The sequence below is a fragment of the Osmerus mordax genome, chromosome 4 (genome assembly GCF_038355195.1).
Source record: "Osmerus mordax isolate fOsmMor3 chromosome 4, fOsmMor3.pri, whole genome shotgun sequence".
Classification (NCBI taxonomy): Eukaryota; Metazoa; Chordata; class Actinopteri; order Osmeriformes; family Osmeridae; genus Osmerus; species Osmerus mordax.
In genome coordinates, this window is record NC_090053.1 from 8,030,666 (window position 1) to 8,052,951 (window position 22,286).

At 49.3% G+C, this 22,286-nt stretch overlaps 3 protein-coding genes across 3 annotated transcripts; 1 reads left to right on the forward strand and 2 right to left on the reverse strand.

Moving 5' to 3' along the window:
* Positions 1 to 470: 470 nt before the first annotated feature.
* On the reverse strand, positions 471 to 9,001 carry iftap (intraflagellar transport associated protein). Its single transcript, XM_067235278.1, has 7 exons — positions 8,956 to 9,001; positions 6,296 to 6,454; positions 6,000 to 6,166; positions 5,176 to 5,250; positions 4,837 to 4,903; positions 1,833 to 1,990; positions 471 to 1,608 (listed from the first exon to the last, which is right to left on the reverse strand). The coding sequence occupies exons 2-7, from the start codon at positions 6,429 to 6,431 to the stop codon at positions 1,498 to 1,500; spliced, it is 714 nt and encodes a 237-aa protein (XP_067091379.1). The 5' UTR covers positions 6,432 to 6,454; positions 8,956 to 9,001; the 3' UTR covers positions 471 to 1,497.
* rag2 (recombination activating gene 2) lies at positions 8,462 to 11,066 on the forward strand. The gene is made up of 2 exons (XM_067235277.1): positions 8,462 to 8,489; positions 9,446 to 11,066. Exon 2 carries the CDS (start codon positions 9,456 to 9,458, stop codon positions 11,064 to 11,066), a length of 1,611 nt encoding a protein of 536 aa, XP_067091378.1. The 5' UTR covers positions 8,462 to 8,489; positions 9,446 to 9,455.
* A 2,124-nt stretch (positions 11,067 to 13,190) lies between these two features.
* Positions 13,191 to 17,094, reverse strand: rag1 (recombination activating 1). The gene is made up of 3 exons (XM_067234210.1): positions 16,775 to 17,094; positions 15,556 to 16,688; positions 13,191 to 14,941 (listed from the first exon to the last, which is right to left on the reverse strand). The coding sequence occupies exons 1-3, from the start codon at positions 17,092 to 17,094 to the stop codon at positions 13,191 to 13,193; spliced, it is 3,204 nt and encodes a 1,067-aa protein (XP_067090311.1).
* Between the last annotated feature and the right edge of the window lie 5,192 nt (positions 17,095 to 22,286).

Sequence of the window (22,286 nt, forward strand, 5' to 3'; positions counted from 1 at the left end):
GAAGAGAACGAGAGTGAATGTCACTGTTTGTGGATTACAGGGTGCACCATGCACAGCTGGGCGAGACAAGTAAGTGAGGCCCTAACCTGGCGGGGATACCGTTGGTGCCCTACTAAATGTGCACCTGTGTGTGTGTGGATGTGTGTGTGTGTGAGGGGGGGGGGGGGTTACCTCTCCTGTCTCCCTATCTATCCTCCGATCAAAATCCTGGTAGGGCAACAGCAACTGAAGGATTGTGGTGTGTGTGTGTCTGTGTGTGTGTGTTGGGGGAGGGGGGTGCCTCCAACATGTATCCTCCAATCAAGATCCTGGTACAGCCACAGCAGGACGGTGGGGTCCTTGCGTGTGAACATGCATATCTGATTGACTGCATGTTTCTCTCTGCCACCAACACACTTTTCAAATCAGTTTAGTTCAGAATACTACAATAGATATAACAGAGCAAGGCAATTCTCAATCCAAACATTTCATTTTACTGGTGTGGTGAGAACTAAAAAAACACACTGAACTATGCACACAATTGCATGTATAATGAAACTCCAATCAGAGTATGAAGTGAGCAAAATCAGATAATGCATACTGTATACTTTCAGCTACACAGACAAAGCAGTAATGGAATGTCAATAACACACATTAGTGAGTAGTGCATGCAGTAAGTTCTATAAGTGCCAGCTCAAGGAAATGTCTTTCACTGTAGTTACCTGCTCTGAAAGTTTTAACACATAACTGTGAAAAGGTCTTGTCCTTTTTGGTCTTGTTCCAACCCTGCCACCCACCAATTAAATTGGAGGTGACAGGAGGGAGCATTAAATATGCATCATTTCAAACTGAGTAGGCACAGGCAAACAGGCAAACGTCTTTTAATGTTTAAAGGGGACCAACAGTTGTGTGGGAAGAACTGTTTGGATTTTATGCCCCATAAACTTTTACCAACCCCTGTCAAAACCATCTTGCTCTGCAATTCCCATCAACACAATCATTCACTCCATTCTCTTCCATCTCTGTCTGTCTAAAACACACAAATGTAGGGCAAAAGAAATTAAGAAGGGCCATTTAAAAGATTCAAATGGAAAACAGGGAGGACAAAATGCTAAAGTCACTTCAAATGTCACAACACAAAAGAAAAAAAAAACATCGAAGTAGGTTAGCTGGAATATTTCCTCTCCCCGGTTATGTTTTCTAGGTCTGCTCTAAAAACTCTTCCAGAGCACTTTGTTCTAGTGAAAAATCACAGTGAGGCACCAACAGTAGCAACATGAAATTAATTACAGTGCACGGTGTTTACCCAGTGGGGTACATACATTTACACACAAATACACACACACAGACACACACAAACAGCACTGCCAGGTTGCGCTCAACAAGCCTCCCTCGCTTCATTGTGTCACCTTCAATGGCCGTTTCCAGCAGTCCAGCAACTGCTTTCATTCGTCTAGCGTTGTAGGGCCGTGGTGAATAATGTCTGACTCTTTATGACGCCGTGCTCAATGTTTACCCTCACAAAGGCCCAGCGCTGGTCTTTATTGAGGAGTGTTTACAGGAAAGTATGACGTGGTCGTAGTCAAAATCTTCATCTAGGCTGAAAGGCGAGACGTCCTCACTCTTACCCTGCAGAGGAAACACAACATGAACACAGCAAACTGTTAAGACATTCAAACAGCCGTGTATCACAGATCCAGCAACATGACAACCAGGCAGAATCCTGTATGCTGGCGGTCACAATGGAAACAACCAGTGGCAGATATTCTCTCACTTCCTGGGCTGTAAATAGAAGCGCACGAGGAGGACACATTTCTACAGGTCATCCTGGAAGCTGGGTGACCGTGTCTGACCTGCTCCTCTGGCGTGGCCTTCTGTTCCTGGGCTGGTCCACGGGCCTGTGCTCTCCGACCCCCGACGATGGAGGTGACTTCCAACTGGGTGTGGTGACAGAAGGAGGGCAGGTAGACTGGCACCACTTCCTCCACCTCCCCAGGAAGGACAGCGTCTCCTGGGAGAGAGGTGACACACGCAGAGGTCAAACCCTTCAAGAATCCCGACAAACAACTTTCGTTCCTTGTTCTGGTTCGCCATGGATGTGCACCTGAGAGAACGGAACAGGAGGCAGGACCACAGTGACTTGGTTGGTTGACGAAACAAGAGCTACTGACAGACGCAGTCTTCCTTGGTACTGGAACACTGTTCCTTGCAAGTGATGCGGCAAGGGTTCATTGTAATTTGAAACGGCAGTCTTTCTCCTGCACTGCTCAACCTCTGTGTTGCCATAGATTAGGGTAAGTACAGCATTAGGCTGCAAATTATTATCTCAGTGGCTTTGTTTTGAGTGATCCTCAAGCACAATTCAGGAGTGTGACAATCACATTACAGAGAATGAGAACTGACTCGTCGTTCAATTAAAAATCAGGCTCTCGTAGATCTAAAGGAACTGCTCATCAGCCTAATTGAATTGTATCACCAGGAAATCTGGAATGGTAATGATCGTTACACGAGTAATCACTTCACCCCCTCAACCTCTCACCTCATGGAATACCGGATTGTAACCTAGGAAACCGCGTATTAACTGTCACTGGCTCTGCAGCTCAACCAATAGGCTCTTCTGGCTGCAAAAACCAACACAGCATTTGCATTCCCTATCCAAGAATGCCTTCCCTCGACAGTTCGGGCTGCAACGACGCCGAACAGCGCTCGCACACGGCGCAAACCCCCGGATTCCCGTCGTCACCTGCTCTCGGACGGATCGTTATCGAAACGCGAGGTACTTACGAGGATCGTCGAACACCAGGGGAGTCCTGCGCGGCGGCCTGGTTGAAACAGTGCTATCGCAGCTTACAGCAGAGGACGGACAGCCGACACTGGGAGAGGATTGCAGACGTCCACCGAGGGATAGGGAGACGGCAGGCATATGAAAGGTGTCACGGGGGCCTGCCTGCGTCTAATCTACATTAAAAGGCCTCGGTGGGCTGTAATCACCTCTCCGCCGCCAAAGCTCACAGCGCCCCGAGGCTGATAACACAGACAGGAGGGAGAGTGGGAGGAGGAAACAGCAGGCCCCAAACACACACTCCCGATAACGGGAGCCCCGACCGAAACATCAGGGCGGCGGGGAGCGCTTGGCGCCAGCTGAAAGGACAGCGCCCCCGACGACTGTCAGAGACGGGCCATGCGGTCTCTCCCCGCGCGTTCCTAAATACGCAATTTGAAGTCCCTTTTGAAAAGAGCAGCGAGCGTTCAATATTGACACTCCCCCCCCCTTCGGTCTGCAACCCCTCCGCATCGGGTTTGGCAGCGGCGGGGCTGAAGTTGATCTTAATTAAACAGCTAATGACTCTGGCTGTGAAAGTCACAGCCAGGGGGGGCGGGGGGGGGGGGGCGGTTATGGAGGAGGGAGTCCCTGCAGTCTGGTGTGTGTGTGGGGGGGGGGGGGGAGGGCATCGCTCTAAACGCAGAACACGGAATCCAAGGGTCAAATCTGATTAGTCGCCATTTGCGAAGAACGCCTAAACATCTGAAACCTTGCCTCCTTTAAGGGGCGATAAAGAACTCCAATTAAGCCAAACTAGTACGTCTCTGCCTGTGCAACTCGAATGCTCCTCCGGAGCCAGCTGAAAGTATACAGTATACTCTGCCCTTCCCCAGCATCAGCCCAGATGAGATAGTCAGGCTCATCTGGATGCCAAATGCCGAGCGCTCATCGATCCTGCGGCAGAGGCAATTACAGGCTGCTCAGTGTCAGAAGGAAAGTAGCCTCCCGTCTCCAGAACGCTCTCGCCCCCCGGCCTGACTTTACGCCCACCGCAGCACATTCATAATTACACGCATGCTAATTAGGTTGGGAGTTCACCGTCAGCCGTTTCAGTTCGTCAGCACCTCCGGAGGGGGCAGGAGGCACGAGGACGACGCCCCATCACTTTGAAATCGTTTGGCACGGGCCAGCTAGCCCCGCCCCCCCTTCCCTCAGTTCAACCTTCATCCTCGTCTGCTTTCCTCACCGGGGCCGTAGCAGGACAGAAAACACGTCGGGCCTCGGTCGTAATCAAGCAGCACGATCACGATCGTGATCGCGCTGTGAGCATGCGTTGGGGTGGGCACGCATGAACACGCACGTCCCACACGAGCACGTCGAAAGTCCTGCTTGCTATTAGTGAGCCGACAAAGACCATAGGGGTTAGGGTCGGGCCGTGATGCAGGATATGGAGATGTTGTGGCATTGTACCCTCTGGGTGCAAAGAGGACTGATACTGCAGAAATGGAAGAGAGACATGATGCCCTTTACACTAATAACAGGAGGGTACCCCAATTTGCATGCATTCAGAATGCAAAACATAGCTAATGTGTTTAAACTGATGAGAACGACTACACTAATCAGAGAAATGACATGCACATAATATTAACTCAATCCTATTAAACGTAAGGTGAACCCTTAAACGCCTCCTGTGAGTTTACTGAGTTAGCATAAGGTTAACACCTTACATGGATTAACAAAAGAAAGTTGCTTAAAGTTTTTTTCCCCCATTCTTTGTCGAAGAATGCAAGAACTCTGTAATTCACTATCAAAGAAGCTTTGATTAGCAGAATCGGGCTGCGTGAAATAGCATTGTATTCATATCAATACTGCACGGTAAACCGCTAACTTTCACATTTTCCCTTCATCAGGAAAGATTAGAGTAAATTGATATTAATGATGATGCACGTATGCAATTAAAAACGTTTTTTCCAAGATAATAAGAATGCCACTTATGGAACACGAAACAGCCTTCTGGAACGCTGGTCTGAAAACACCGATGAGCAATCTGTGGAGCAGGAAAGGTTGAGAGATGAAAGAAGAGAATGCTGTACCTGGAGTTCTATTCTCCTCTCCCTCCATGTCTTCACACGCATCCCCAAACGCCAGGTAGTTATCCAACTACAAAAAAACAACAATAAAATGCTACCATTCTATTACTAGATTCTTGAGCATGTTTCTAGAACAATTTATCCGAGGGCATAAGTTGTGCAGCCAAAATACTTAGTCTCTCAAGTACTGTAGCTGATCAGCTCGTATTGCGATTCGTAACATGATTCTGTGTGAGGGGTTTCGCTATGTTTAAAATCAAACAATCTGTGAAACAAAAGGCACATTTCCAAAGATGGATAACAAAGGTGTATGGTCTGATTTGGATATGGCGCGAGACTCACCTTCGGAGTGGCGCCTGGTGGACAGCATTCTACATTTCCACAGATCCCCACCACCACTCCCCTGCCCAGCACCATCTGGAACCACAACACACAGCACATGACAAATAACCTTACATGGCTCTGACTGCGGGATATCCATAGTGCACAGTACCGTGATTGGTGCACTCTGCAAAATGGCTGTCATTATGATCTTCCCCTCCACTTGTGACACCGCAGTAGTAGGCTATAAAATTCAATCATGATGATTTAGCCTGTCGATTGGTCATAGCCGTTACACGGGCTGGCCGGCGTGTTTGGACAGTTGAGTGCCCCTCATGAGTAAAGCAGAGGACTTCCCAAGCTGAAGGATCTTGGTGCTCACTCAACTGCCTTTTAATCTTCGAAATAATCAAAGGGAGGATTGATTGGAAACCAAATATGGGATCCTATCCCAGATCCTCAGTTTCACTGCACAGTTCACTGATGTATAGTATTGATTACAGCACAGAGCCTCTAATCAGAATCATGGCTAAATCAATAACTGGCAAAGCCTGAAGTCCTAAGCACTGTTCATGCTCCGGTGTACACATCTGAAGTGATCCTTCCTCGTGCTGAAACAATCCACTCATTTGGTTTAAGAAAATGGAAAAACACTGAAATAAAGGAGGAGGGGAGGAGGGATAAACCATGGCAGGGGAAGAAGGCAGCTAGAACGGATGGCCTGGAGGGGGTCATAAACTAGAGCTCTCAGTCTGATTGAGCCCGCAGGGGAGGTCCTCACTCTTAAAAGCCTGCCCTGGTCGAACTGGCCGACCAGACCCGACAGAGATCCAGAAAGCCCTAACCTCCTCCTGGTCAGCGGGCAGGACACAGTCACGCTCTCTCAACCGGCCCTCCTCCTCCGCTGCGTCCGCTGCTCCATGTCCCCCCCTGCCTCTGCTGCTCCGCGCTGATCTCTCCGTCTCCGCGGGGTGCTGGGGGAGGCCGGAGGACGCCGCTCCGGATCCACTCCCTGTGACGGGAGAGGAGGTCACAGGACAGGGGAGGAGAAGAGAAGAGTGGAGTGAAGGGAATAAGTAATAGGAGATGTTGTCTGTGTGGTGTCAAGACCCGATCGCCGCCTGTGGCCTACGTGACGGACCTGGGGACAGTTGTGTGAAGGAGGCCAAGAACTGGTGGTAGGACTGCTCTGAGGCACTGCAGAAATGCTCCAGGGCTTTCGCCACCATCTGGTCATCAGAGGCCAGGGCGCCTGAGCCGCTGTCCACCCCTGGCATGCTGCCACACACCTGGACAGAATCTAACACAGAGAGAGAGAGATAGAGAGACACAGCCAGAGAGAAGGGAATTAGAGCAATGCATTTTTGGTTGCCTTTTTTCATCTTTATTTATTGATAGAACAGCAGGAGAGAGAGCGATGGGGGGGGGGGGGGGGGGGGGGGGATGGCTTCAGTCGGATTCAAACCCAGGCCCCTGCTTTAGCATTAGCCGTAATGCTTGAATTACAATGGCGCAGCGAGAGCAATGCTGAAGTGATAGAGAAGACAGAGCCGAGAGGGCAAAAAAAGACCAAAGGAGAGATATCACCCGCAAAGCATCTTATTAGGTGAGCTAAGCAGCTGTATCTCAGATCACTTGTGACAAGATGATAGGTACAGTGCTACGGCCATATTAGCCAGGCACTGAGTTGGAATGACCCTGCTGGCACTCCAGTGCCATCCCTACATGGGAGCGATTAAGGTAATATTAAAGAGTGATAAACACAGCGGTGGCGGGATGGTCAGGACATCAGAGCTGTCACCCCCACCATCCGTCAAGAAGTCCACTGCAGGGCACAGACTCGGCAAGTGAAACACTGTACAGGAGACAGAAACAGGTGCTATGGAAGACTCTAATTACTCTGTTGTATCAATTATGTACTAATGCTTGCATGTCCCGAAGTCCCAGGCACACCGCTGAGCCTCCCACTCGCAGCAGCCCTGTCTCGGTCACCGATCCACAGCAGTAAGCACCTCCAACAGTGCCTTGTGCTGCTGCTGCTGCCTTGAGGAAACTGAGGAGGGTTGAGTTGGGGCCGTGGGGGGATTCAGAGCTGAACGGACTGCCTATTTGGATGTAATATATCTCAACCCATGGAAGAAGAAAAAAAATCCACATTGCCTATTCAGTTATGATAGAGGAATGCTTTATTTCCTCTCGGGTGTTGAAGACTCTGTTCTGTTGTGTTCTGCTCCCCCCTCCCCCGACAGGGCTGGCAGCTCCAGTTCACACAGGTGCTCTACTGTTTGTGTTTTCAAGCTCAAACGTTCTTCCAGGCAATTGTGGTTGCAGCCTTTGTTTTGCACACTCCTCGAGTTCTCTTACAGCCCCCTCAGAAAACACAAAAACATTATGCTAATGAGACCCAGACATCTGCTTCAAGCTCTGTGTGTTGTGTGTGCACGTGTGTTTGTGTGTGTGTCAGTAGCTTAGCCTAAGTCATACAATTCCAGGAAATGGGAAATTCAAGCTTGAGTAGGAAGTAAAATAAGCCACTTTATAAATCTTCACTTGTATTCTATTCCACTCTTAAAAAACACAGCTTAATGTGTGAGTCATGCATCAGATTCAGTGTACTGTAAGGGCATGAATTACAATTCCAAAGCCTTCACATGCACACTACTCTATAGGCTTGTTTGACAGGGAAGGCCAAGATGTTTACTAAGGAGAAAATTAGTCTCCAGTTTATGGTTTTGTAGCCTAGGCAATAACATAACAAACCTGGATTTTAAAACAAGGAGGCACTTCTTATGGAACCCATATTAATTTACTGTTGGAGAAGTTTGCAAATAGCCAAGAAATCTCTGACCAGCTTTTATACTAACTGAATTGTGATATGTAGGAGGGTACAGTCTATGGCTGTGGGTTTCCATTAGACAATTACAATAAACTAAATTGACATACAATATGGACACAAGGGAGCATTCAGTTCAAAATGGCCCGAGATGGGCAATAAAAAAAGGAAACACATTTGCTTCAAAACAAACAATTGCTTTAAAACAATTTCAGCTCTGCAACAGCTCTGGAACTACCGAATGAGTATTGTTTTCAGCACCCTGAGTTAAAACACTGTTGAGGCACCACACCTGCCAGTCTCCAGCGGTCACAGACAGTTAACCTCAAGATTTGAAACTCATTTGAGTTAACGATGCTTCACAAACTGCCTGCAGACGGTGAGTTTGGTAGCTGAGTTAGAAAGTAAAAAAGTTAGCTCCTTGAAATTGCGGGATCTGGGCGTAGCACTCCAAAAACTCGTAAACTCCCAAACTGCAGACAAGCTGCAACTACTTGAGCTGGTAAGATGACCTAAGATTCTGATTTGTCATAGCTAGAGGAGGTCTAACGACTGTTCAGTAGTCTACCAATTGTCCATCATTTCCCACTGTCAAATGGATAGCCAGCTACTAGTCTGCACAGTACAATACAGTAGCAGACACGCATCAGATTGAGAGCACTACTATAATGTAAGCAGGGTATTAGCTAGTTTGAGTAATACGTGGTTTTTAGAATGTCGCTAGCACTAGCTACTGAAGTTAGTTAGCTATAGCTAATTGATGAGAGATACACGAGGTTTCCCCCTAAGAACACTTTGCATGCTAATGTTTACTACTATCGTAACCAACTAGTCAAATAAGTTTAGTGGTACTGTATCAAGCTACGGATTGTCATAACAATACCATATCACAAAATCTAAAAACCCCATCAACAGTACTGTAGTTATAAAGTTTTTAGTGTCTTTTATTAAGTTAGATAGCTGATTACCTTAAAATATTCCAGTTACAAAAGGTAGCTAGACTAGCTACGAGGGATTCCACTATCTACCCAAGGCTACACAATATTCTTGAAACCTAGCAACGATGTTGTGCAATGTCTGTTGGGAAATGTGTTTTTTAACCATAATGGAGGTGGAAAGAGCCTGGAAAAAAACTACATTCTGCTCTGCGTGAAAGTGTCTCATAATTCTATGCTCGAAACGAACGTTCCTTTAACCGTTCCCACTTCAACCGTTTGTAAATACATAATTTTTGGCCACTTAACTCAGTTATAATAAAGTAAACTAATAATAATAATGTAATGAATGAATGTGCTGTAGTACAGTGGTTTTACAGGCTGTCTTATATTCAATGTTAACCAGGAAGTAACTTGGAAATTGAATACCTTCAGATCAAAACATACACCAGCTGACAAAAAAAAAACGAACAAACAAGTAACAGCAGCTGACAGACATCCTTCTGTTTGTGTTCATTCACAGGGACACCTGCATGAGTAGTAGCATGTCCCTGCAAACTCTGACTGCAGTGAACTGTGCAAGTCTTCTTCAACCAGGCTGCTCACTGCTCCAGCTGGATGGAGAAGTGTTCCTGTTTGGTCAGAAAGGCTGGCCCAAGCGCTCATGTCCGACTGGTGTCTTTGGGGTTCGACTGAAGTCCGGAGAACTAAAGCTCCGAGCCATCTCCTTCTCCAATGACTCCTGCTACCTCCCTCCTCTGCGTTGTCCTGCCATAACGCGCCTCGAGCCCCATGACGGAGACGCAGAGGGGTACCTCGTCCATGGGGGTCGCACCCCAAACAATGAAATCTCAGCCAGCCTCTACCTGTTGACCTTGGACAGCCGCGGCTGCAACCGCAAGGTGACCCTGCGCTGCCAGGAGAAAGTGCTGGTGGGGGAAACCCCAGGGCCACGGTACGGCCATACCCTCAGCATGGTGCACAGCCGAGGAAAGAAGGCCTGTGTTCTGTTTGGTGGCCGATCCTACATGCCCGCAGGGGAGCGGACCTCGGAGAACTGGAACAGCGTTGTGGACTGCTCCCCTCAGGTGTTCGTCATCGACCTGGAGTTCGGCTGCTGCTCCGCCCACGACTTACCTGAGCTCGGTGACGGCCAATCCTTTCACCTGGCTCTGTCCAGGGAGGACTGTGTCTACTTCCTGGGAGGTCACACCCTCTCCTCCGACTCCCGCCCGCCTCGGCTCTTCCGCCTGCGGGTCGAGCTTCTCCAGGGCAGCCCCCTTCTCTCTTGCCAGGCCCTGGACACTGGCATCTCCATTACCAGCGCCATCGTCAACCGTGTCAGCCCCTCACATGAGTACATCATACTTGGGGGATATCAGTCAGAGACCCAGAAGAGGATGGAATGCAACAGTGTGGTTCTTAGTGACACAGGTATCCACATCGAACCCAGAGATCCCCCCCAGTGGACCGCGGACATCAGCCACAGCCGCACCTGGTTCGGTGGCAGTCTCGGGGAGGGGACCGTCCTCATTGGAATCCCGTCAGAGGGCAGGCCGTCCTTACCAGAAGCCCATTACTTCTACCAAGTGTGCTTTCAGAAAGACGGGGAGGGAGAGGAGGAGGGCGGGACGCAGGCCTGCAGCCAGGAATCCACAGATTTCGAGGACTCTGCTCCACTCGAGGACTCGGAGGAACTGTACTTTGGCCGCGAGCCCCACGAGCTGGAGGACAGCAGTGAAGGAGAGGGAGATACTTACAACGAGGAGGACGAGGAGGACGAGTCCCAGGCTGGCTATTGGATCAAATGTTGTGCGGGCTGCCAGGTGGACCCCAACACTTGGGAGCCCTACTACTCCACGGAGCTCTGTCGGCCTGCCATGATCTACTGCTCCAGGGGGGAAGGAGGCCACTGGGTCCATGCCCAGTGTATGGAGCTGTCAGAGAGCCTTCTGGTGAAGCTGTCTCAGGGTAACAGCAAGTACTTCTGTCTGGACCACGGAGGCCTGCCCAGGCAGGAGACGACCCCCCCACGCCAGCAGCTGACACTGAAGCGCACCCCAATGAAGATGCAACATCGAAAGACCTCAACCATTTCTCTAACCCCGGCCAAGAAGAGCTTCTTGAGGAGGCTGTTTGAATGATTCATGATTATGCTACAAATTGGACTGACTGATTAAGTTTTTTTGGAAACATCTACTGTCGACACAGTTTATAATACATTGGATTAGCAATATTCTCATAACAAATTGTACCTTATTGAAAATCTTATATTTTACATTGTTATAAAAAAAAGCTTAATCAATGTGAAGGGTATTAGCATGCAGTTAAACGTTAAACTTGTGTCATGTACTGTAATGGTTGTGTACCCTTTTAGAAAATAGTTTAAATGCTTGAATTTGTGATTGTTTATATTGGTATGCTAATAACAAAAAAGAAACATTTAATAAATGAAATCTTGATAACACAGTTTTGATTGTGACAAAAAGATGAGGCAAAATAAATATTAATTATTCATAAAGATTTATTTATTGACTTCTGAGTGAACATGTTTGAACACAAACCTTTTATCCCCACATCATTAGATAGTCAACAGTATCATGAGCATAACTGTTTTTAGTTAATACAAGATGAAGTTGAATAGTGTGAGTAATAACAATGTCCACTTCAGTCATCATTCTGAGTCTGTAATCAGAGATCTGTACAGTATACATAAACCACCCATAATCAAACAATTACACATTTTACAGTTTTATTGTTAATATAAAAGACTACAGTATACCATGAACGGACTCATTAGGATTCCCACATCATAAAATCAAACAGTTCAGTTCACTTCAGTAGTTTTCAATAATACACAGTTGAATAGTGTGAAGTTTTTGCAATTGAGTAATAATTGTGTGCAATCACATAGACTTTATACATAAACCACAAAACCATTTATAACAATCACAAACAGTGTTTTATTCATGCAAACATGTTGTTATAATTTCTATGATTAAAAAGACACTGACAACATCAAACAGAGACACTGTGTACTAAGATTTCACAACTCATCCATCATCCATTATTTCTGAAATTACATTTATTAAGAAAAAAATGAAACTTACACAATGTAAAACACAATGCTATTGTGTGACTGTCACAGTAGCCATTTGCTACATTTCATTTTCACTCCATGTCACATGGTTAAAGCCTTGACAACATAACCGAATCGCAACATTTAATCAAATACATCTCTGTCACAACTCAATATGGTGCCTGCAGGCGGTGAAACAGAGAATTAAATCAATCAAACAAATCAATCAATTTAGTTTGCATCAAGACCCTCTTGTGCCTATATTCTCCCTCTGAAAGCAAACGCTTGCTTTTCCAAAACAGCACAGAAACAGAACCCGGGGATGGGAAAATGCGATTAAATATCCAGCCCCTTCCCCTGAAGTGAAAGGGCCAGTAATGACCTTAATGTTTCTTCATGCAATCAAAGAAAAGCCCAGAATGTCCTTTATTCAATAATAACAGGAAGGGTATTATAATTAATTCTTTCCTGTGCAACACCCCAACAGATAAGATGGTTTCAAAGTCACCTGGCATCCTCTCTACTCCACAGGGACCCCACTATAAAGCACTAAAGTCATCATTTTCAGGAGGCACTCATGGAACAAAGACAATTTGAGACTCCATGATTCCATTTTACTTCAGCCAAGGTAATAAATTAATACAGTGATCATAAATGTGGGCCTTTTAACACAATTTCTTTGCGATGACTTACAATGCTTTCATCTGTTTCCATAAATAACCTCTATGTATAAATTCATGAGTGTGTCATAACCTTGCAATACAATAAACTGGCCCATATTTCACCAGAAGCCCAGGACCAAACCAAATCTCTTTTAAAAGCAGCAGGAGGGAAGACCAAGACAGTGCAACACTGTCTGATCTCTGCACTTAAATCATGATCTTCAAAATATACAGTGTAAAACCCAGGTATAAAAAGTCACGGCTAAGGACATGTTCACATTGTGGGAAATCAAGTAATATTGTGAAAGGGATTGTGTAAGGCAAAAAGCATCTCTGTGTCCTTCCCCAAAGATTACGGATAAATGAAAATGTGCAAATAATTCAGTAAAGTAACTAACAATGTCTGACATAAAGAAATTGTACCATTCTCCTGTGCAGCTAAAAGAACTGAAGAATGCAAGTAAAATGTAAACACCCCATCAAGTAATAAAGTCATTCAGTAAAGGTACACACTCAGGATATCAGTGTTATAAAACATCTGGGACATCCAGGGACATGTCAGTATCATCTTGTGTTTCCACTGGGTCGATGGTTGCCTGAAAAGCCTTTGCAGAATTGCGGTGAGCTTCCATGAACTTCTGTAGGTACTTTGAGGTATAGAGCCAATGGTGTTTCAGCACATCTTCAAGCTCAAATGCCTTGGACTGGCGGGCATTCATCTTTCGGAACCGCCTGAACAATTTGTTTCCCGACTCGTTCCCCTCACTGGCCCAGGCCCCGATGGAGCCATCTCTCTCTATGATTTCAGGAACGTGGGCCAGAGTCTTGTGGAGGTAGTTGGTGATCTTCCCGTCGTACCTGTACTTGAAGGTGGAAGAGAGGAGATCAGCAAAGCGCTGGGAGTTGAAGCTGTAGCGACACAGCTGGTCGGGGCACTCTTTGGCTGGGCACGTGGCGCGCCAGACGGGCTTCATCTGGAGGTAGAGGTTCATCAGCTCCCTGAGGGCTTCGCTCCGCTGCTGCGACGGCACCAGCTCGCACACCACCTCCACCGCCTCCGCCGTCATCAGTCGCCGGGCAAAGTTTCCGTTCATCCTCATCACGGGCTTCAGCTTCATCTTCTTCCTGAGCTGCTTGTCCAGAGCCGCCCTCCAGCTCCGACGCTCCTCCCTGCTCGGGTTGGGCCTGCAATGCACCTCCCCGATCTCGTCCTGGAAGATCTTGTAGAACTCGGTGGCGTTGCCGATGTCACAGTGCAGCGCGTCCAATGTGGGCTGGGTCTCCATGAAGGGCTTGGCGGAGACCCCTTTCACCCGGTCTCGCAGCTCGTCCGCCGATTCAGAGTAGGGGTTTCTCCTCCACATCTCGTAGCGGTCCAGGTTCTCGTCGTGGCTGCGGGTGACTGAGTGGAGCACCATGTTTTGGGAGGCCTCAGCTCTGGTGGCGTCGCAGAGGGTGCAGACGTAGGTGGAGCCTGAGGCCTCCAGGCCCTCCATCTCACGCACCATCTTCTCATCATAGCCCGTGCCCCTGAAGTGGAAGCGGAAGGAGCGAGGGAGGCCGCCCATGGCCAGGATGAGGCGGCTGTTCTTCATGGCGTTCCTCTCGGCCACCACAGGCCCCAAGATGGCCGTCAGGGTCTCGTGGTCCGACTCGTCCACAAACATCAGGCAGAGAGGTTTGCAGGACATCTCCGAGTTGGGCTTCTGCTCTCTGAAGACGGTGACCGCTTCCTCCTCCCCCTCGGCCAGGACGGACACGGACATGACGGTGAAGGAGAAGCGGACGGCCTTTTCAGGAATGGCCGGCCCCCCTCCGTGCTTCTCACTGACGTCCCCCATGCCATCACAGGACTCCTTGATGGTCACGGTGAAGCCGGAGGTGCAGGAACTGTCTTCCAGGCCGTGCTCCCTCAAGCCCTCCACGATGTCCTCCTCCAGGTCCTTCAGGGCAGACACCAGAGCCACGTCGTAGCGGAACCTCCGTGAGATGGTGTCCGCTGGGGAGTCGTCCACCGAAGCCGTCCATCCTGACAGGCCGTCGATGATGCCCACCTGACAGGCCGGGGAAACGTTCCGGAGGGCCGGCTGCCATTCGAAGGGATGATAGCCAGGGAGGAGCTCCTTCTCTGCATTGCGTAGGGTGTGCAGTGGCTGGAAAATCTGGCGCCCACTAGTGGCCTTGACCGTGCGGTACATCTTGTGGTATTGGCTGCAGCTCAAGAAGGTGTTGACCCGGATGGCCAGACACACTGCCGGATGCAAGCCAAAACCTCTGCCTGGGGGCAGAGCAAGACAGGGTAGAGAAAATGAGAAATGGGGGAGAGGGAAAGAGAATGATAGATATTGCATTTTCCACTGTGTTGTCTTCGGCAGTCCACCAGCATAATGAAGCACTTTTAAGATAATTACAGTATGCAACGGTTCCACGTTTAAACTCTCGATTTGCCATCATTATAAATGTTACTACGGGACAGAGGGTGAATCGACAGAGCGGGTAAAAGTGATGTATTGGCTACAGATGAAAACAGACACCAGCTGTTCTCTTTTCCCCAGAGGAGAGGATGGGGCTGCTGTCTTTGTCATTTGCAGATGCAAGTGCTGTTGCTGTGATCCTAAAAGGTCCTTGACATTGTGCATTAAAGGGCGAGGGAGCAAAGAGGGAGATGGTGTTGGGAAAAACGGAAGCTGACAGAGGGAGGAGAGACAGGCCTGTGCCTTTCCTCCTTTAGCTGATTAATTAAACCTCTCCCTTTATGGAATACAGCACAAACCACCTGGCATTCTTTGTGTGCCGTGTGCACATCATGCATTATTTGAGTTTTTCCGTTCAGGCTAGATCTGTCAGTAACATCAGACAAAGTTTCGAGTTGGAAAAGAAGGGAACCGTTACCTTGCATCATGGCTTCCAGCTCGTCGGCCTGGCGATGCTCGTTCCCCGCCCTCAGCGCCAGCAGGAACAGCGTGAGGCAGACGGACTTGATGTCTCCTCCCTCCTCTTTGTCCGCAAACATTTTCACGTGGGTCTTCAGGTCCTTCAGGCGGTGCTTCTGAGCGCGGCGCGTCAGGGATAACAGGTGCTGCCGTGGTCTTCCTCCCTTGTTGACGGGCAGGTAGCTGTTGGCACTCCTCTCCGGGGGCCACTGGTCCTTCTCCTCCTCCTCCAGCTGGTGGGCCAAACAGTGCGCCCTGAACAGATCCAGCCTCACCAGCTCCCCGCAGCCCTCCCTGGGGCAGAGCAGGGGGAGAGAGTGCAGCACTGCCAGGAAGGCCTTGGTGGGGGTTGTGAGGTCAGCAGGGGAGCAGGGCAGGGTGCAGGCCGGGCAGTGGGCCCCCAGAACTCGGCTGTACTTCAGGATGCAGCCGCGGCAGAACAGGTGTCTGCAGGGGGACTGGACGGGGTCGGAGAGCAGGTGGTCACACACCTGGCAGGTGACCGAGTTCTGGAAGTCCACCGGGAGCTTGTCGGGGAGAAGCCTGGTGCTGAAGTGATCCTGCTGGCAGTGGGTGATGGTCTTGACCCACTGGGCTTTTTGGGCGCTGGGTCTTACCCATCTACCAGGACCTTGGTGGTGGTCTGGTCCTGGTTTTCCTGCCTTCTTCTCCCCTGTGGCTGTGCTGTCCTGCAAGTCCCACTTGGTCCTCTTCGTGAGACGCTGAGCTCCACGCGGGGGCTTTCTCCTCTTCCTGCCTCTCCGCTGGAGGGAGGGTTTCCTGGGGTGGCAGAGGGGACAGAGGGGGGAGTGGGGTCTCCACGCCGGGACCCGGGTTCTGGAGAAGCTGCAGAAGCCTCCTCCTCTCATGGCCGCGGTCCAGCAGCGGTGGCAGAAGGACAGTGGGTGGAGAGTCTCCAAGTCCCCCGTCACATCCACTTTGAAGACTTTGAGGATGACCTCTGACCAAACGGTGGCTTTGCAACCCATTCGGCGCAAGGCCCCCCTACTGGCCTCATCAAGAGACCCCTGGACCTCATGCTCCGGACCTTTGGCTTTCCTGAGTGCTGTTCCACACAGACGGCACAGACACCTGTGCACAGGCAGAGAGAATAAACATGCATCAATACACACGAAAAGTTTGGGGTTTTGTGAAACATATTGTGTGTATTTACTGACCTGAGGTGGTTCATGTGGGTGTCCATCTCCTGTAGTTTCAGATCCACTCTCTGCTCTGGGCCCTCTACATTCTCCTTGCTCTTACTCCCCAGACACAGGCTCATCACACTCCCCGGGAGACCCACCACCTCCTCCACAGTCTCCCCCAGGCCTGATGGGGTCACCACCCCAGCCAGTGGCCCTGTCTCAGGATGCACATCACCAGGCAGGGGGGCTCTCTCCATGGATTTGACCCGGAACAGCTTAAACTTCCAGTTTGAGAACTTGGCATGTGGGTGATGCAGCTCAGCGGGCATGGAGAGTCTGGGGTCCTCCCCCATGTTGTGAGCACGGGCCTTGGTCCTGGAGAGCACACCACAGAAAAGGAGAGGTCAGACAGATGGATTGCCCAAGCTGGGAAACCTTTTCTTAGACGAGCACATTAAGCGGGTACAGAGAAGGGATTAAGACGTGCAAATCCTCACACATTTCCAGAGTATTCCTTCAGTTAAACCCATGACACAATGGCTTTACTTGGTTCTCGTGGAATTTATGTACAAAGTCGTCTGGAATCTTTACACTGAGTCTAACACTGAGCCGGGTCCCAGCAAGCTGCATTATACCATAAGTGGCATTTAGATCTTCTGTAAAATGCATGAGACAAGTACTCAGGGATCGATACACAACCGAAAAACGTCCTTTCTCTCGTCTCCGAGCCCATCGCTCAGGGAAACACTGTCTTGTTCCCTTGGACACAGCAAGTTTTCTAAATGGCCGCCCATATTCCTACAAGGCTGTCAATCAATTATATTAGTCATTTTCTTGGCTGGAGCCTGAATTGGACCCCAAGGAGCCACAAACTGGCATTTAAAGTACAAGAAAAAATGAGAGGTAGAAACTCGAGTTTGATAATACAAAGTTATTGACCAAGAAAGAGGACAGGCAAACAAGAAACTTGTTTGCCTGTATTTCTTTCAATTTTAGAACGCATTTGTTTCAAAACACAATACTTCCCACTGACAATCTTGACTGGATTCATCTAGCAAATGAATCCATAAATGAATAGCCCTCCTAGCTGATGCTTACCGTAGCAGCCCCACAGTGCGCAGACAGTGGTAATGTCCATGTCTCCATTTAAACAAAGTTCTCAGTATTTTCCCAGGGTTGGGTCTAGCAGCCATCCTCACCCCATAGCTGTCTTTCTCGATCTCTCTCTCTCTCTCTGAACTGTACACACAGACAAACAGCTGAGCCTGTGTGTGTGTGTGTGTATCAGCTGGGTCCTTACCTTGTTTTTCAGTCTCAGCTGGCGTCTGGCCCCCAGGGGGGTCCTCTCTGCATGGGAGCACAGGGGCAGCCTCGATGCCAGAGTCTGTGCGTGTCTGTGTGTGCTGATGTCTCTGTTACTTGACTTGGTGCGTCTCTTGTTCAGGACCGTCTCTCCAGGATCTTTCTCTCTTTCCATCTCCCCGATATTTATACTCTTGTCAGGGTATCCCAACGGACAAATACTGACACCTGGGAGACATGCAGCTGAACAGAAAAAAAAAAACATGAGGTTAACCCTCACACACACACACATAACCCTCACCTCAAACACACGATCCTTCTCCACAGCTGGGGACTCCTGTTTGTCACCTCTCCCTCCTCTCCTCTTGGCTTCCATCTGCAGACTCACCTCAGCCAGGTGGTCCAAACTGTGAAAGGAGCGAGACACTAAACAAACGGTTAGGCCTACTGGGGCAGCGGGAGTGCGAGGGGCCGCCTAGCGCATCCCTGCTACTGCTGTAATTCACACGCACGCTGGTCTGCACGTCTTGTGCACTGACATAAAAGAGCAGTTGATAAACCAAATAATGACATAAGAATAAGGAATAAGAATGAAGAGAATTCTTCTCTTCATTTTTGGGGGGAAAACTAAGAAAGCTAAGAAGGATCCTCCCAAACATCTCAAGGTCACAGTTATAACATTGGCGGTGGTTGAAGTTTGTGACCAAAATGTACAGGCAGACTTTAGCACTGTCAGAGAACTGAAGAGTGGACTTGATCTTTAATTTAGGCCGGTTGTGTTATACTTCCAGGTCGATCAGAGAGTTGGTTTCGTTTCTCCAACTGCCGTCTCTTTGTCTCCATTATGGGTGAGAGCTAATTAAGCAGAATTATTTGATTATTTGCCTCCATGGGTAGACAGCGTATTTGCCTGAGATCCCTCTTGTTTGAATTCATCCAGAGGATTAATCTGGTCTCCTCACCGCGGGACCTCCTCACCACTGCGCTGAATCTGCCAGCCAAGTCATTAGACACACAGTCAGCGGCCGCCAGATACACACACACAGAGGCCCACACACACACACACGCAGACACACACACACGGAAGCACGCAGACACACAAAAGTACCCGTGCGCAGACACTCACAGACACACACGTACAGACACCCACGCACGCACACACGCTCACACGCACGCACGCGCACAGACGTAGACACACACGTTTGGTCTTTCCTTCTCATCTCTGCCTATCAGGGAACAAGGAGACTGTGCCGTGTATTGGTCTTTCTGATGGTCGTGGTATTTGGTTTTGCAAAAAACAGACTCGAACAAAGAACTGCAGGGGTAGCCGGAGCCATATCACAGATAACTTTCGGAAAGAGAGATAAAAGCTCTTGCGGTTTTTCCTAACACTCATTCAAAATTTAATGGGGTTGATCAGAGAATATAGGCCACGCTTCTAACAGTCTGTGATATAAGTTGGGGCGTACAAGTGATAGATTGTAGAGATGGTCCAAGCCTGTGCATGAGACAGAAGTTTGGTACCTGCTTCTAAGGATTGCAGGGTGCTCGTCTCGTTGGCAAAGAGGGACAGATCTGCAGATGTCTGTCTGAAAAACAAGCAAGAGGCCCACTGAGACTCGTTCTCGGTGTGTTTGCTAATTGACTTGTTATTGATCAAGTCAATGACAGTTTGATGAATGGGAGGAAGGCCTGGCAGAGACAGGCAGCTGGCGTGCAGTGTTATGAGTTTGAGGAGCAGGACTGGGGGAGGAGGTGGGGCTTGGGAAGGGGGTCTGTGGTTGGGTAGGAAGGTGGGGTCCACGTGAAGCTAGACTCCGAAAACATCAAGATGAAGTGGTTTTCTCTGTGAGAGAGAGAGAGAGAGAGAGAGAGAGAGAGAGAGAGAGAGAGAGAGAGAGAGAGAGAGAGAGAGAGAGAGAGGAGAGCAAGAGGGAGAGCAAGAGGGAGAGATGGAGAGAGAGACAGAGAGAGCGAGGAAGCGAGGAAGATAGTTCAGTTGTTCAGGAGTTACGCAGGATAACAGGCTTAGCTCAGAGTAAGAGCACAAAAGGGATCGTTTTTTATCGCACACAAAAGCAAGGGCGAGGCCAAGAGTTCAACCCCAGACACACTCTCCTCCGTCTAATTCGAAACAAAGATCCTCAGAGGAAAATGTGCGAGAGCTAAAGGAGTCACACGGAGGCTGAGACTGAGTATTCCAAATAAAATCTCTTTATCTACTCTTCCACTGAGATCATTCCTTCTCCATTGGTCTACGGTAGCTCTACCAAACAGCTGAATAGAACTGGTACCAAGCTATTGGGGGCTGGAGACGAATACACAGGCCTATGAGTGGAAATCTACCAACTCCTGTCTGAAAAGGTTCCCTCTCTTGTCCACACCCGTCCAGGATCTAAGTGAACTGCCGGTGGCGTCGACTCCCACTGTTCGTCCCCTCCTCCATCCCTCTTCCTGAGAGATGATTTGGGACATGAATACTCGAGGAGGCGGACCCCGATGCGCAGGCATCCGTCAAAGCAACCTGCCTGACTCCCTCTCGCCACCTCTCATTCCACCCTCATCCGTCTCTCTCTCCCCGTCTCTCTGGCGCGTCCCCCTCTTCTCGCCCTTACCACAGGTTTTTGCTAATAATCATTAATGGGGTTATGGGAATGGGAGGGCTTCATCACTCATCATCCCCTCTCGCTCTCCTCCAGGTAGGTGCCCCTGTAATCACACAGCGACAGCCAGGGGACAGCTGAGCTGACGGATGGAGTCTGGGGGCCTTGGAGGAGGCAGGCTGTGTTGCGTGACCCTGTTTGACTTGGCTGGGCTTGTGCCCTCCTGTTCTGACTGATGGAGCCTTAGTGGAGAGCTGAAGCGCACAAGACTGCTGCGTTTGTCTTCACAGGCGACACCCAGACGCAGAACGGCGGAAAACACGGAGGAATCCGCGGTCAAGCTTGGAGGAAAGAGGGGAAAGAAGGTGTTTGTGTGAATGCGTGTGTGTTTATGTGTGTGTGTGTGTGTGTGTGTGTATGAGGGCTGACCCATAAGGAAGTGAGGCCTGCGTCTGAGAGAGAGCCAGACCGTCCAGATGGGCCTGATCCTGTCTCTGTAACCCACATGAAATTATACCCTAAGCCGGCTCCGGGAACACCAGGGCAGACTGGGGAATATGGCCCAGTGTCTTTAATCAAAATAACAATGCTCTTTAATTCTGTGTTAATTAAATGTAGATTTCCCCCGTGCGAGGAAGGGGGCCCCCATGCTGCCAGGGGATCCTGGCTTGGTAAACACCCGCTCGGTAGAGTTTGAGTAGAGTTTTTGTTTAATCATGTATTAGTATTGTCTTCGAAACTAACGTCGATTTACACAGCCGCTCTGTCAGCTGGAGTAGGATTGCGTCACGATGGCAAACTCGGAAAGTCGACCACGCATCCACTCTCCTCCCTGTCCCTGTCTTTCTCTGTGCCCCTGTCTGTTTCTTCTCTCTCTCTCTCTCTCTCTCTCTCTCTCTCTCTCTCTCTCTCTCTCTCTCTCTCTCGTTGCCTCTGCGAGCTGGGAAGTGTGAAAAGAGCAGAGCTGTAGTCTGTCAGCTCTCTCACTCCCCAGTGTCCCTAGTCTCCACTCCCAGCCAGACAAATGGCCCTGCTCCCACGCATGGATCCACGTATTATACTGCTGTCCTTTTAACTCGAAAGTCCATTATTGGAAATGCCAGTATGACCGTGGCCTTTTCACTGCTCAGATGGGAAACAATGGAGCTTTGACACCGACTGATGCGGGGCCGATTTAGAGTGACTGATCTTTAAACTGATACACAGTTTGATTATGCAAGGATGGAGGGGATGGAGGGGGAGGGGGGTATTATGTAATGTGATATGGTGACATCGGAGGCTTGCAAAGGTGGTGGTGGTGGTGGTGGGGGGGGGGGGGGGGGGGGCTGTCATTTGCAGGCTGAATCCTGTGCGAGACCAAATAAGAGAATAGCAGGTGGTGGTAAAAGTTTGATCAAAGCCACAGTGACTCATCTAACCTAGCAGGAAGCAGATCAATCTGCCTACCTAGGCCTCTCTCACCAACGTGTTCTTCAGAGGCACTCGGCCCCGTTTGGAAGGTGCATTCAGCGGGGTGACGTCACTCCCAAAACAAGCAGAGCAACACTCAGTAGAGATCAGCCAATAATAATATCTCTGCTCAGCCTCCTGTCAGTGCCTGCAGGCAGTAAAAGAGAGAGGATGCCTCTTCTTCCTATCGC

Coding starts and splice junctions, on each gene's coding strand:
- rag2 (XM_067235277.1), top strand. CDS start 9,456: ATGAGTAGTAGCATGTCCCTGCAAACTCTGACTGCAGTGAACTGTGCA.
- iftap (XM_067235278.1), bottom strand. CDS start 6,431: ATGCCAGGGGTGGACAGCGGCTCAGGCGCCCTGGCCTCTGATGACCAG. Junction 5,251..5,999: donor TGCCCGCTGACCAGGAGGAG/GTTAGGGCTTTC, acceptor TTGTGGTTCCAG/ATGGTGCTGGGCAGGGGAGT. Junction 4,904..5,175: donor CACCAGGCGCCACTCCGAAG/GTGAGTCTCGCG, acceptor GTTTTTTTGTAG/TTGGATAACTACCTGGCGTT.
- rag1 (XM_067234210.1), bottom strand. CDS start 17,094: ATGGGGGAGGACCCCAGACTCTCCATGCCCGCTGAGCTGCATCACCCA. Junction 16,689..16,774: donor ACCCACATGAACCACCTCAG/GTCAGTAAATAC, acceptor GCCTGTGCACAG/GTGTCTGTGCCGTCTGTGTG. Junction 14,942..15,555: donor GCTGGAAGCCATGATGCAAG/GTAACGGTTCCC, acceptor CTCTGCCCCCAG/GCAGAGGTTTTGGCTTGCAT.